At 35.8% G+C, this 15,757-nt stretch overlaps 1 protein-coding gene across 2 annotated transcripts in view; it reads left to right on the forward strand.

Annotated features, from left to right (window-relative positions):
• The window catches only part of LOC135131230 (lachesin-like), a 98,743-nt gene extending 83,578 nt beyond the window's left edge, over positions 1-15,165 (forward strand). Inside the window, exons 6-9 of one of the 2 annotated variants that reach the window (XM_064058853.1) lie at positions 2,309-2,593; positions 5,789-5,851; positions 7,539-7,691; positions 13,375-15,165. In XM_064058853.1, the coding sequence (XP_063914923.1) occupies positions 2,309-2,593; positions 5,789-5,851; positions 7,539-7,691; positions 13,375-13,469 (596 nt within the window). In that variant the 3' untranslated portion in view covers positions 13,470-15,165. The remainder of the gene's footprint in view (positions 1-2,308; positions 2,594-5,788; positions 5,852-7,538; positions 7,692-13,374) is intronic. The other variant, XM_064058854.1, reaches the window with a different exon arrangement.
• Positions 15,166-15,757: the final 592 nt, after the last annotated feature.

Here is a 15,757-nt window from a genome sequence, read left to right on the forward strand (position 1 = left end):
CAAAATCACATCGATTTGTTAAAGTTAATACAGCTAATTAAAAAATATTGTCTATTTTCTGTTGTTAAAAAAATTGAGTAAAACATCGGTTTTACTTGCGTAGAATTATAAGACACACTTTTAATAAAAATCCTCCTACCTGTAAAATAATTACTAGCTAATCGTATTTACATAATGCTATAAAATGAAAAGATGAGAACGTAAAAAAACAGCGCAGGGTACAAAAAACAAACTCGAGGGAATTAAGCTGTTTAACAGCAAAAAAAATAAATAAGCAAGATGTTATAAATAAGCAGCAAGAAACGATTAACGTTGCTTTGGATGAATCTTTGATTAAAAATGTATACTGGATTTTGAGGGGACTTAAATTACAAAAAAAAACTCTGTCTCAAACTTTTAACATATAAATTCTAACAGTCGCCATATAAAAAAAAATACGTATACTTATGGATACAAGTTGAAATTTTCACAAACGTGGTTGGCAAGGTTTTCGCTCTAACGTTCCATTAAAACATCTTTCCATTTTTGTGAGTTATCCTAAACCGTAGCATCTAAAGCAAAGATCTGTTGTTTTCCATTTTCATGATAAATAGGCATTTCAGATGCTATTTCTGGGAATGCTTCGCGTAGTAGACTAGTGAAAGTGGCGAACCATTGTCTGTTCATAAATCTGATTATTGAACGAAAAATGGGCGTGACTGATCAACTCGATTAGACTCTCGCCCACTCTTTACAAACCTACAATTCATCACATAAATTGGAACACTTACAAAATACGCCAAATAAAAAAGTGGCGGAAAATTCATGCGCATTTCCTGAGTGGTGTAAAGCAACAAAGGAAAAACTAGCGAAAGCTGTAACCCATCTTTCTTGATCGACAACATCTAATCGCCCTAACGTGAAAAATTAAGAAATTCTACTGACGAAGTGAATCTGCTGCCAAGGGACCTCCGTGCTTTTTATAAAAACTGTTCCGGAACGCTGACTTTGTGTATACGAACTAAATAACTCTCCACGTTAACAAACTGGAGAAAGAGTAGTGCATATATCAAACAAAGTCTAAGATGTCAGATCGTACTTGATAATGAATTTATTCTGTCGTTCGAAGAAATGAATATCAAATGCTCGATTTCTGGCCACAAGCTTCCGTTTTTACGTTACTCTGCACTAGTGTAAACACGAATCCGGGGTTGCAGCTCCATTGAATGATTTAAACGCATCGATTTGCTCCGATGCAGCTATTTTGAGAGATTTTTACAACAAAGCTACATCGAACATAACGGTTAAAGACAGATTTGAAAAATTATTGATAGCGATCAACTGACGTTTGCTTCTAGAAAAAGAGAGGGCTGAAAAATTATTGATGAGATGCAACGAAGCGGTCAATCTCTAAACGTAAAAACGACAGCAAATATTTCTTTGTTGTCAAACGTAACGTGGTTGGTGGGTTTGCTTAGAGCACGATTTGACTGAACTGAAACCGGCTACTAGTTAAACCGGTTGAACGACAAGCAAAATCATTTTGGATACTATATCGATATTTTGCCATTCAGAACATGTAACCGTGTGGATGAAAAGTTGAGGACAATAAAGATGGGGATAAAAGCGTTGTTGCTTTTCATTTATAAAGAAAATTAAGGTGAGGTTATCGTCCCCCTGCGATTCTGTAGAGAACAATAAAATGTAAGATAATTTTTTAGCGGAGCTTCTTAAAATAAACTGCTTTATTTTTCATTGCAGGGATTAATATTCATAATTTATTAATCATATTTTTAAAGTACATCTTAAGACTTTAATATCTCCGGAAAGTTTTCTTTATTTACTCCAAGTTTTATATCATCGTATTAAACTTTTTCTCAAGTCTTTCCGTGATATACGGCCTAATTATTAACCATAGCGATGAGAAGTAATCGCCATTCTTTAACGTAACCTTTTTGATAACGTTCTACCGATGTTTTACGAAGTTCGCCGCTAACAACAGAACGGGTTGTTCTGTTTTCGCCCCCGCAGCTCTTCTGTCAGTTTTGCAAAGAAATATATTTTTTCTTAGCACTTTTGCCATGTTGTACATGTAATATTTTGTGACGTATCCGAACGTGTAGCTATTTCTCATCGGGTCACTTCTGTCTACCCCGGCAATAAACTGGTAACAAATATAGAACTCCAATGTTTATTCCGCTATTCGGTTGCTTTAATTAACGCCGTTTCTCGTCCTTCGAGTGTCCATCTTCAATACACTTCTTTCGCGTACGCGCTGGTCGTCATTCCTTTTCCGCTCACATTTGTAAGTAAATGTGTTTTGTTACAGTTTCTCCGATGATTTGGGTTCCAAATCAGTTGGTTGGGGCACCAGCCGGCACGGATGTCACAATAGACTGCCATACAGAGGCATACCCAAGAGCCATTAGCTATTGGGTATACGACAACGTCATGCTCCTGCCTACGAAAAAGTATGGGACCGAAACGACCGAAAACAGCTACAGGGCGCACATGAAATTGTCAGTGCGAAACCTCCAACCCGGAGACTTCGGTAACTATCGATGCATCTCCAAGAATTCTCTAGGGGAAACGGAAGGATCCATCCGAATATACGGTAAATAAAATATATCTGCTTAACTCACAAACGAATTTGTCCATACCCTATACTCTAAACCCTAGTTAACAAGGTCGCTAAGCCAATATCCGACTTTTTTCTACGACAAACTTCACAGATTAATTGATCTAGTCATTTATCAACCTCATTTTTTAGTCCCGACTTTGCTCCAAATAAATCATTGCGGAAACTTTACCACCACTTGACTTATTTAAAAACAAGCTTCATCATTTCGCCATTTTTCCGACAACAAAAATCAAAATTTCATCGAGATGCACTGAACGAAACTCTGGTCGTTCAGTCATCGCCAAGTTACATTAAGACCAATTAGAAAATTTATAAACTACTTAAGCTCATTACTAAGCTCATTTAACTATTCTCTTTGTTGAATTAGTTACTCAGCTTTACAGTGAACATGCAAAATTAATTTCCTTCTTAGAATTAAACCTAACATACTACCGAGCCTTACCTGCATATTAATTCAACCTATTGTACTAATTATATTAACACGACATACAATAACGTATATAGATTTATCAAATTTTAAAGCGAAAATGAACTATTCTTTACAGAAAGGCTACTTCCCTTTCTGCAAGTTATCGTTCTCCACAGAAAAGTAAAAAATAATTACTAGTACCATTATCTAAAGACAACAATTTTTGTAAAAGACACAAAGACCACAACGAAAACTGAGAGAGCTTAGATTTACTTCTGCCTTAAATAATACGTACAATTACTATCGATAAATATTCGAACATTATAAATGCAATTTCATAAAATACATATAATTCACCACGGCAGCCGTTAAAGTAAACAAAAGCTGAAATTATTTGAGTAAATTTTGTTTCGTTTGAATACGCGTATTTATTCGAAAAAGAACGTTCTCGAACCGTGCTTCACGCAACAAATTTTATTTTAAAGAAAATTGTTGGAAATTGCTTTTTCCTCCTGTAATAACAGGTATCTACCACATCTCTGGGAAAGGATCGGAAACTAAGAAACACTAAAAAATCACAATTTTTTTATCTGCAGTAAGGACGTCCCTGCGATCGTCAAACCTCCCACGGCGATATTACGTTAATTAAATTTTAAGAATTTTCAATTCCTTGAGGAAGGGATAATATATTTCGAAACTTTCGCATAAAAAGAGTAAATAATTTTCAGAGTTTGTCTTATCTCGTAGTAAAGACTAAACGAGCACTGCACGCTCATAATTAAACAATGCTTGCAACATAAAAAAAAGTGTAGGCAAAAGAATCCCCAGGGATAATTATTGGGTTATATAATTTTTAGGCGCAAAGGTTACCTATAAAAAATATCTGAGTGTCCGCCGAATTCAGAAAAGTAATTTATTTTGATAAAATGTTGTTCTCATCGTGGTCTATAAATCTCCCTTGAGAAAACGCTCATATGCCCGTCTACCTAATGTCCGTTACGAACGAAAATTTAACTTTCGATGGAACTAAGAAGCCTTTATGGCTTGTTTAGGGCGCGACAAAAAAATAAATTCCGGATTAACTCCGGCAATTTTTCCCCTCGCATTACGAGCACACTGTATTAGATGTGCGACAATATTTCTCCTTTCCTACGAAACCCTATTCCCTATGATCTTGTTTATATTCATAACGTTATATTTACGTAAAATTCTCAACAGCGTAAAAACGTAATTAGGAGAGCACTAAGCATCAGAGCTTTCGTTATTAACGCTTCCAACTGAAAACCGCATTTTCCTGTATCGCGAATTTTCGCACGGTTAATAATTTAGTTACATGTGAGCATACGGCGAGTGATTTTTACGTTGTTGTGATATAACGCTAAAAGGATTAGTCGCACGCAAATTTGACAGAAAATTAAGCGGATCTTCTTGATTCTTAAATTGAAAATATGTTTCTGACATCGATCTGAAATCATTCACACGGAAATTTACATAAAAGACGACTTGACTCAAACTTAGAATGAACTTAAAACTTCTTCAATAAATTATCGATAGTCGCTTCATGAGGATAAAGACCTCCACACATCGATTTAATTATTTAATGTTCGGAAAACTGACAGAATACTTAGTCTTACTGTCGCCTGTTTTAAATTCCGACATTTAAGTATGTAAGGACGAACGGAAAATAAGGGCGAGTAATACTCGTCGCTCGATCATCGTCGAACGCTAATAAATTGTTTTTCTATACTAACAAAGCTGGAAAAGCTCAGTAAACAGTTATTTCAATCAGAAAACAATAGTTTGTTGTTGTCGATTGCATCCAAAACAATACACAATTTGCAAATGTGTATGTAAATATATTAGTAAAAATTACGGTGGTTAAAACCAAAATGCATATGCATATATTTTTAAATATTTATGCGTGACTGCTGGTATAAAATATTCCATATGTTTTGTACAATATTGTTAACGTTATTATTAAGTTATTCCCACGGAAAAATTATTGTACGCACGTTTTATTTTATTTTGACGAATATCAAATCATCTACTCGATTCCGTACTTTATAAATGCTTTGTAGGTAAAATGCGTACACCTGTGAGAGCAGATGCAACAAATGGCGGATATATGTTTCTTTTCTAGGGGCGAATGAAATAAAAGAAACTAAAAGCGTATCGCATTTAGAGCCGATAAATCGTAAATTACGAAATCAGCGAACAAAGCAACTCTTAATTAATCGAGTTTTTTATATTTTATTAAGAAGTTTTGCCAAGAGTTATGCAGAATAGTTTATACTCGAGATAAAACAACATGCTCACTTTCAACTTTGTAACTCGACTGTTTTTGTCATCTCGAATAGTTTTAACAACTTGTTAACTTATATCAAGACTTGTAAGGAAATACACTTCTGCGACGTCGAGTAGTCGAAAAATGTTATCAAACAACTGTAGCTGCCTCTAATTGATGTACGAATACAAAGCGATAAAAAGACAAGGAGAATATTAGGGTACGGTACCAGTTTAATTAATTAAAATTAAGATGTAAATTCGGTAATTTTTGTTAATGAGGTAACAGAGTTGTGAACAGAGAAATTTGCATAATTTCGTCCTGCCGTTTATTTGGAGATAACGATCGGATTGTGTGCTTAAAAAATTACCCCGTTACTACCGACACATGCAAAGCGCCGGTTAGCGTTATATCATAAAATTCCTCGGCTCGACTTTTTACGTGTACACCGAGTGAAAAAAATTTCTTGTTTCAGAAATACCGATGCCGTCAACTCCTCCTCGAGCAACCGAAATGAAGAGCAATTCCAACAAAGAAAGTAAGTATAAATTTGCATGAATACATATTAAATCGCCACTCGTCTGACGCATGAATAGTTTTTCATTATAATGCAATTTTCGTATTTCTTCGCGCTTACAGAACGGCGATCGACCGTCCGATCGTTATTATCCGGCAACCGGTTTATCGGCGAGAGTTGTCGCCAAACCGGTTTATCCGCCGACCCGATCGGAGTCTGTTGCATTTTGAATTTAGTTTTTTCGCATTCATCGCTTTATTCCGGATGAATTTATGACGTTACTTAATTAGATGTTTCCAGCTCGCGGGCATTAATCTTGTGCGAATACTAATGGCATCGTCCGTGCGGACGCAAAAGCCTCCGCGTTTTAATCGCATAAAAACAGTCGTCGTTACTTGAAATGTTTCCTCATACGCAAGCGCGACGACAATTTCGAGCAAAGCTTTTTCAAAATACTACGTTACATTGTATCGCTAATGTCCTCTATTTTATAATGCCGTTTCAAATTCCGGCTGCATACAACAGAGAGAATATCTCCGAGCAACGATAAATTCTTTCTGCTATAAAACTTACATTCCACCTTGGCAATAGGTGCACATGTAGTGCGAATCAATTATATATAACGTCGGTGTTTAAATATGTATTAGATTCACCAAGGTGGTTACAAAATCAACAAAACTTTCTTGATGGCAACCGAAACAACCTCCGAGATTGATTAATCATGCAATTGCGAGACGACTCAAAAATGCCGATTACGTTGAATAACTAAGGATCTAAAAAGAGGTAGTAAATGTGAGTGCGAAGGCGTAAATTTATTCGGGAGAACGCGCAATCGATGACGCACCGATTCTGTTGCACGGGAATCGTGCAATACGGGTTTCCCGGAACAACTAACGACACTCGTTCGATTTGACGACGACGACGACGACGACGACGACATTGTCCACTTGATCTTGGGTTAATCGCAGGTAAGTACGTAGCAGCAAGTAAAGGCGCACCTTTTTAAAGTTCTTGTCGCAACGAAACGTCAATGTTTTCTACAATATAATAAATAGCCCCATCTTTTCTATAACTGTTATTCTTCCCCTTGCAATAGGTTGCGAGCTTCTAAAGTTCCGAGTTGTGCCGGTAGTGGTTTTAATTGATTTTTTGCGGGGGCGTAAAGTTCTATTAAGTGCGGCTGTAGGTTAAACGGGAATAAGTCAAACTGGGACAATTAGGTAGTGTTTATGAGTTGGGTTTAAGTTTGAAAGTTGAATAGGTTGAAGCTGACATATTTCGCAGTGTATATAGGTGGCAATGGTTGGCAATGTATATGCAATGATAAATATCCTGGCAGAGAAAGAAGCAACTTCGGCATTACAATAACGCGCCGCTGTAATGGCCAAAGTTAGGGTTAAGACAGGGCGCAACTTATTCTCTGCGGTGATATTCAGCAACACAATGAAAGCATACTTTTTGTGAGCTCACCTTACGCGAGATGAGTATAACAGAGTTCAAAGTGTGTTTCTATTCTCCAGGGCAATCGTGCTAACTTTGAAGAACACGTTGTGTAGGGCCAATATCGGCGGTATATTTTGTCGTTAACAGGAGACGTGCGACGTACGTATCGAAGTCGCCTAATCAGTTTAGGGTGTCGATGGAATCAACGAAGACGATTTATAATTTCAATTTGAATGGGGGTGCTGACGGGTGGTTCTTATTGCAGACGTGGGGAAGCGCAACATCAGCAGGCCTCTTATTCAAGACGAAAGGCCCAAAGTAGTAATGGTATCCTCTTCGGACAAGGACGTCGTTCAGCCGGGTCCCGCTGTCGAAACCGGTTTGGGACTTTACACGCCACCAGGGCCGCAAGGATCAGGTACAGGTCCCGGCTTTTCTTGCACTCGCACGCACTTGAGCACTTTCATGTCTGTCCTACTCGCATGGCAAATTTCTCGCCGATGCACACAGAGAGAGAGAGAGACGGGAGACTCCGGAGCTGTGCCGTCGTCTCTCTCCTTCAAGAATTTCTAACGAATTTGCCAGAGAGTACGAACCACATGCTTCACCACACTAAATGTTCCTTTTTCTTGGCCCCGACGTGCTTCCGTAATAAAGATTATCTATTTGAACGGTGCAGGCGGTGTGTTATTGATCTTAAGAGAATTATCCATATTTCTAGCCATTCGAATGTTGCTTGTAAACCACTGTAATTTGAACCACCTGTTACGCTGACGTGCAGCTAAAATTTAATTCGACATTTTCAAATTTTCAATATGTGCCTCGAAAGAACGCGAAAGATCAAAATTTCTCGCACGTCCACACTAAACATATATCCTCCCTTAGATTTACTATAATGTGGGTCGGTTATACCCAACTTTCGTTTTGCGAGTACAGATGGCTAATAATATTAGACTTCCTACTCCATTTGTGTCGTAATAATAAATTCAACCGCGATGCCTAATGCATTTCACCCCTAACCATTTTCGCATTAAATATTAATCCCATTCTCTAATTCGTACCGTTTACGTTATTATGTGTTACGATAAGTCCAATTATCATCCCATTATTTCGAACTGTTACCCAAATATATCAATGATATACGAACCCATAAATCTGTAATTATTACCCACCGAACAAGTTTTACTTTAAACTTGATCCTCAATTGGTTTCGCCGAAACTTTGGTGTTAATTAGTGCTGAGGAAAACCACACATGGCAAAGCAAACTAAATAAAGCGCGACACATGTTTCAACAAATAAAATATCACCGCTCCGGACAAAAATCAATTTTATTATTTCGTTTATCGGTAACCCTAACGAAAACTGCTCATTGAAATAACTCGAAAGCCGTCTCAAATATCGAAACAGGTTTGTCGCTCGAGCCCAAAAAGACGACCCCCGATAATAATAATTCGAAAACTATTTCTGATATCGATCTCGAAGCAACTACAGTTTATGCTACACGAACGAGAAAATTGCACAACAAAAACGTGTCGCCCACATCTCTAAATTTTTTCGGCGTCCGCTTTTTATTGCTTAGATAGGAATCCCACCTTTTAATGAATGAGAATCGAGGAAATCGACATTCCAAATTTTTCACAAATTACTCCCGGCATCGAAATTTCTTTTCCCTGTAGATACGCACTATCGAAAAATTCTTCCACAATCAATTCGTTATTAGCGAGCATCATTCTAGAATTTTTATAGATCCTTATTCGTCCCTCCTTTATTTCTTCGGCTCTCCTAACCAAACAAAAAAAATTTATAAAGTTTAACGTAAACAAACTCTCGTTTAACAACGATCTATATTTTTCGATCTGATTATAAAACAACGCTCGATTCTCGACGGATCGTCGAAAAAAAATTTTTAACTGGAATAACTCTATTTGCGACTGGTTACCCTTCGCATTGGGCTGAAGATGTTTCTGACACGAAACCGGTCCCAAAATAAATTGAGTTATTTTTGGAGCTAGACATTCATTCGAAGTTTTCCAATTAAAAAGGATGACCGTCACAACACTCCCAGCTTAAACAAAAATTCAATCATTTTTGTTTCGTTCTGTCGTGTCGCCTAATACAAAATATTCATCATAGACACGGAGTGTCGAAATTTATTTCGAAATCAATTCCTTATTAGCGAGCACCATTCTAGAATTTTTATAGATCGTTACCTAACTGCCGCTACATCCTGTAATCGTGACGTAGAGGTAAACCGCAACTTATAATTTACCGCGAGCTTTCTGTTTTCGTAAATTTTCCTTATTTATCGAGCAATATACTGAGTGCTCAATTTTTTATCCTACCAGACGGGAACCACGAAAGAAATAACTTTAATCTCAGAAATAAGTTTGTTTATAGATCGGTTTCATTACTTAATTACGACATTTTTCGGGATGTATCAAACCAGATGAATAATTCTACGCTATTTAGGCTTGATCAGTAAAATATAATGAATGGCACAAAAGACTCCAGTATTCTCTACATAATTACCGAGCTTGCTATTCGCAGACTAAAAAACAAGTGAAAAATGATCCTTTTTATTTGACATTAAATTAATGGATGGATTAATTTTTTATTGTGCTCCCCTCAACAGACCTATAGTTTACTCTCAGAAAGCAGTTCCAATATGAAAATCAATTCTCAGATTACACTTTTGACACCGCCAAACCAAAACTCCCATTAAGGTAATTAAAAAGAGAAAAGCCAACGTAACAGTAATGTAGTTAATATCACTATAGACAAAAAGCACATTCATATTCTCCCGTTATCCTTCGACCGAATCGAACACGGTTCAAGGCGTTTGTTTAACGTAATTTTAGGGTTGCTTTCATTTGACCGTACGATGTATAGTGCACGTCGAGAATAACGTCACCTTTATTTTAAAACGCTCCCATAGGGAAATCAAAGAAATTTTTCAAGCAATGCTTAACTGCTCCTTCCATCGATCTTTCTCTCCGCGGATACAAACAGTCAATACCATTAATTATTAACGCTTAAATTACCCTCACTAGTTCAGCTATTTAATTATCGACATGTTAATTCGTATACTTGGCAAATAAAATAAATTAGTACCTTTATTTAACCTTTGAAAAAACTCACAGTAGAACTGAATCGATTCTACTGACTAAACCATATGTATTGATTTTTTTATTTTTCTAAGGGACACGGTGTATGCCCCTGTGCATACCTGTCTCGCATTTATTCTAATAAGTAGACCTAGCTGCCAGTGGTGGTTCGTTTATAAGTCATGAAGTTATATTTAAATTCGTAACGAACAAACACTGCCAGAAAAACAAATTTCTGTAAACGTTATTGCGGACAAATAATATTCAAACGACGCAGAATCTAGATCGGCCGAAATTTACGTTTTCAAAATGTACTATTGAAATCTTATCGACGTGCGCTTCTAGTTTTGAATAGAAGAAATTAGCTTAAGGAAAAGTTGACACTTGTCGTTGTGCCGAATCCAATTGGTGGGGAATGTGATTGAGTTAATTTTAATTTGAATCGTTTGGTCGTTGCGGTATTGAATCTGGCCGAAATATTTTGAGGTGGCGGTATCACGTCGTTCTATTCAAACCGGGAAACATTCTTGTGGTTTATCTATGTGCAGATTGAAGCAGATTTATCCCAATTTCTAGAACAATTATTGAACATCTGCCTGGTTACCTAGAGTAGAATTTAGCCGTGATTGTGCGCAATCGAAAAGGTGTCAATTAGTCGAATTATACTTTGATATAAAGTGACAGGCTAGGTCATATTACGTGGGCGAATAGGTTAACCTTGTCATTACTAACATAAACAGAAATACGAAAATAAAATGTCTCTCGACCGCCACAATACTCCCCACTAGAAAGTAAATTCATTTCGTTCGATTCTGTCAAAAGTATCAAGATTATAAATAGCAACTAACTGCTCTAGTTGAGCAATTCACAGTATGATAAAAATCGATTTGTGTAGGTATATGGATGAACGGAGCTAACCGTGTTGTAACTAATATCTAACTAATATTGCTTAAGTGAAACTGTGGTGTGGGGTTTGGATTAAACTTTACACTAAACATTTACTTATAGGTTAGTTTAAAAGTAACACAAATTTACAAACATCAGCTCCGTGTTAATATCGTGTAACATGTTTTGAATTTCGCAAACGGGTACTATATTTACGATATATTAATTGGCATTTTGTGAATTCTTACTGTTGTTTATTCATTAAAATAACAAGAAGTGAGTGCCGATACTTTATGTCATTTGCTTAGATTCAGTTGTGTGGAAACTGAGAACACAATTAGATTTTCACCGCTTTTGCCAGCACACGCTCTCTTGTACGCGCCTTATGGTATCATCAATTGTTTTCCAATATCTACAGAAATATCGCTTTTCCTTTTTATACACAAAATCACAACAGTCTTTATTGTATTGGTGAAGAAAATGTCATTATCCCGGTTCGTTTTATACATTAGATATTTATCAATGTTGACTTGACAAAGTTGAAAATAAACTAACAAATACGATTCGTTGAAAAGATTGATTTTTTTAATGTCGGACTCTGGAACGGGAAATTGAACGGTGTGCCCAAGGCATGAGAGCTTTGAAAACGAGGTCGACCTTGCATTATAACTAATTTAAACGGCTTTATTACTAATGGCCAACAAATTTTTTTGTATTTGAACTTGTTTTCTCAATTTCCTAAATCCAAATTGGAAAAATCCAATGCGCATATTCCACCAAATAGCGACCGTATAGTTGACAATATAGAGTCGGTATCGCGGAATGAAATCCTCGTGTCAAATATTTATGGACGAAATTTGCTGGAAGCTTATGAATGCATGATAAATCAATGGAAAGTAGAAATGCAAGCCGTTTATTGACATTTGAACTTTTTATATTACTTAAATTTAAACGATTCACTTTACATTTAAATGCAGCTTCCTGACGTACTTGACTATGTTTGGAACGGAGATGGATTTTTAAATAAGCTCTTAGCCTCACCGAGGTAAATATTTCGAGAGGACTACTTCGCGGTTTCTTCCTCTCATTCAAAAATCATTATTTCCACCAACCCCTCAAACGAATTATTCGACTCAATTAAGGAACGTTTTTAGCTTTGTTGATTTCAACTTTAAATATAACGTACACACATTTTTTTAACAAAATCCTTTTTTTAATTTTATGCAAATTTCAAATCTTGGGAAAGATTTCACCCGCAGCTTGGAAAAGTTTTTAAGCCAAACGAGTCGTGAAATTATGAGCAGTATTCCACTGCTTAAGACAGAATTATAGGGAATATAAAACGTTTACTTTGAAAACAAATGAACAATTTCGCCAAAAGTAATCCCACGGTATTATATTATTTTCTACTTGTACGTTCGGCTTGTACTGAACTTACATTGCCTTAATTTTCGACACGACAAGTTAAACTAGATAAAAAAATCTGTAAAAAAATATATGAGATAACAATTCACGAGGTTTATAGCACAGTAATAAATAACTTTATTTTTAATTTTACTTTCGTTAAAAATTAAAAGCCGTCAAAGCAAGATTCGCTTTCTCCAACTGCATAATTAGAAGCAAAAAAAAAAATACTTGTCGCGGACGTCACAACACTCTCCGCCAAAGAGCAAATTTATCCATTTTTTAACGTAACAAATGCTTCTTCCTTCCATTTAAAATATCCACATATATTTTAAATGGAAGGAAGTAGGGGGTTTACAGTTATTTAATTTATGAACAGACGAGTATGCGAGAAGGCGGTCAGTGACCTAAAGAGTTAAAACAATAGATTTTTAACAGTTAATTAAACATAATTATCAGCATAATGGGTCGAATTGCGTTTGACGGTAGCTTTCTATTGCCCAATTTATATTTGTAAAATATTGGCATTTTCGTTACATTTGATAAAATTTAGGGTTCGGTCCCGACGATAAAATTTATTTTATGACAAGAAATCAATTTAGTGCTTTATTAGAACCAATGCTGCATGCAAGAAATGTTATCGAATGAACTCAGTAAGTGATGAATAAGCAATGATTTTATGATATATGTGTTGGTTTTTGTTTCAGGATGTGTCAGCATGGCAAGGTGGGCAGTCCCTCAGTTTGCAGCTGTGATTCTTCACTGTTTTTTGTCGGGCACGTTTTCTCTTTCTCAAAATTAATGTACCATATCAAATAATCCAGCTCAAAACAACAAAAATACAATTCCATTTGCTCAGCTTTTTAGTAAATTTTTCGTTTTATATCGACTCGACACCATCATCAGCATTCCACATTGCCAACATATCAGTAATTGTAACAGTTATTTCACGTCCTAAATTCAAAGCGAAACATATTTTTTATAATAAATTTACAAGTGTTATGATATCTTACGATGTCATCACGGCTAATCCTTACGCACGCACCTTTAGTCCTTCGGTTCTTGGCTACTTTCGTATTTTTAGGTAAGCGAAGCATGTCTACAACGAAAATGCGTAACATATCATGACACTCAGATCCAACTCTATATTCTGTACGATACCAAACGATTAATTAGAAGCTCTAAACTCACTTTCGCGCATAACCGGAGATTTTAGTAAACTCCTGTCTTCTTTATTTTTATTTGATTTTTGTTTTATTCAAGTCTACGATGTAAGCGTCGGTGGAAAGTATGAGCCGGAACTTGAGATGAAAATTATTCTTTTACTAACTATCTGGATGTATCTGTTCGTTTACTTGCACCCTTTCACGAGTACAAAAGAGGCTTATGTGAGCGGAATTAAATAGCAAACTCGCTAAATAAATAGAAAACAAATTCAAACGGTTAGTGCACGAAAAAGTGGGTTGGAAATTCTAAAAATCGTTATTTACCTACATTTAGCTCCATTTAGCAGCCACTTGGTCATGTACGTATTTAGTTGAATAAACTTTGAGTTGAATACGACAAATACCGTCAAATAGTACATATCTACGCGCCTAATGGCTATTTTATAAAAGAAAAAAGGTTCGCGTAATGTGGATGAACTAAAAGACAATCTAAATCCACGTAACAAATTCATTTAAAAAAAAGAAAAAAAGATTGTTACTTGCTAAAAAAATGTGCTGATTTCAAAGTGTGTTAGCTCTTTAAAACCTATATATTTGTACATAAATTATAACATAAAGCTTATTGTAAAATATATGTATTTAGCGCCTAAGGAAAAAAAAAACTCTCATTTTATCTGCAGTATTATAAATGTTTATAACAATATTTAAAAAATAATGTTTTGCTTTCACCCTCATTTCCATCAAGTGTGAAAGTACCTACCTATAATTTTGTACATAGATATGTATAGCGTTATTTTCTAATTAATCAAAATTGATTCGTTACGAAATGCCACCTTACTTTAACGCGGGGGATGCAAAATGTCTATTTTTTTCCAAAACTCGGTACAATTTTGTTATACCAAAATAGCCATTTTTCAACCCCACACCTCTTTTTAGTCAACTGTAAATAACGAAAAATTATGTCATATGATTACATTTTACAAAGTCTCCCAATACGACAAAATTTTTCGTACTGTATAATTTCAAGTGCCAAAATAATTAATAATTTACGATATTTTTAAAAATTTGATACTACTCGAAATTATGTTTACAACACGAAACGCATGACTTTATGTCACCAATACCCGCCATTTGTAAACAGTAATTTCAGCAAACATTGTTTAAATTATTTATAAGTCAACTGAATGGAGAAAATTAATGTCAACGAATATGTACTGAAATGTTTAGTTAACTGTAAATATTTTCAGATGTGTGTTTTCGTTCGATTTATTTACAAGTGAAATGTTATTGTTTCTTATATTGTCTAATAAGGTAATATAAATAAGTTAACAAGAGGATCTTTTATTTGCCCTTCTAGCCCGATAAATAACGCCGTCGCGGAGAATATGCCGTGTAAAACGAACGACTTAATGAAAGATAATAACCCAAGTTTGGTTGTTGGGTTAAGTCGACGACACTATTCCTGAGATTATGGTGTGCAATTTTCCACAATCTTTAGCTAAACGTTGAGTCTGCATTGCAATATAAGTAGAACGGATAGAAACGATTTTCGCTTGTTGGGTTCAACCTTCAAATAAAACCTCATGAAACAGTCGCCTACTTCCTTTTCTGGCTTGTGTCACTTCCGGTCCTTGTGTCTGGGCACACGAAGACCAGAAAGCAGTCAATACCACGGCTGAAACGCGCTCCGAAATCAAACACGGTGTTTACCTTACACCCATAGACACTGACGCCATTTAAAGCTTCTAATATATCGCTCAGGACAAATAAATGACGAATACTTCCCGGCAAAAACAAAAAGCGAAAACTGGCAAAACTTTAATTAAATAATGCGGACTTACGCCGTTACAACGCGACATTCGCTACCACAAAGCTAAAGCCCTACAGCTCCACTCTGTGAAAAACTCCAGCTAATGTCGCTTCC

This window comes from Zophobas morio, unplaced genomic scaffold (assembly GCF_036711695.1).
Source record: "Zophobas morio isolate AGI-343-1 ecotype UQ-CSIRO unplaced genomic scaffold, CSIRO_AGI_Zmor_V1 ptg000019l, whole genome shotgun sequence".
Taxonomy (NCBI): domain Eukaryota; kingdom Metazoa; phylum Arthropoda; class Insecta; order Coleoptera; family Tenebrionidae; genus Zophobas; species Zophobas morio.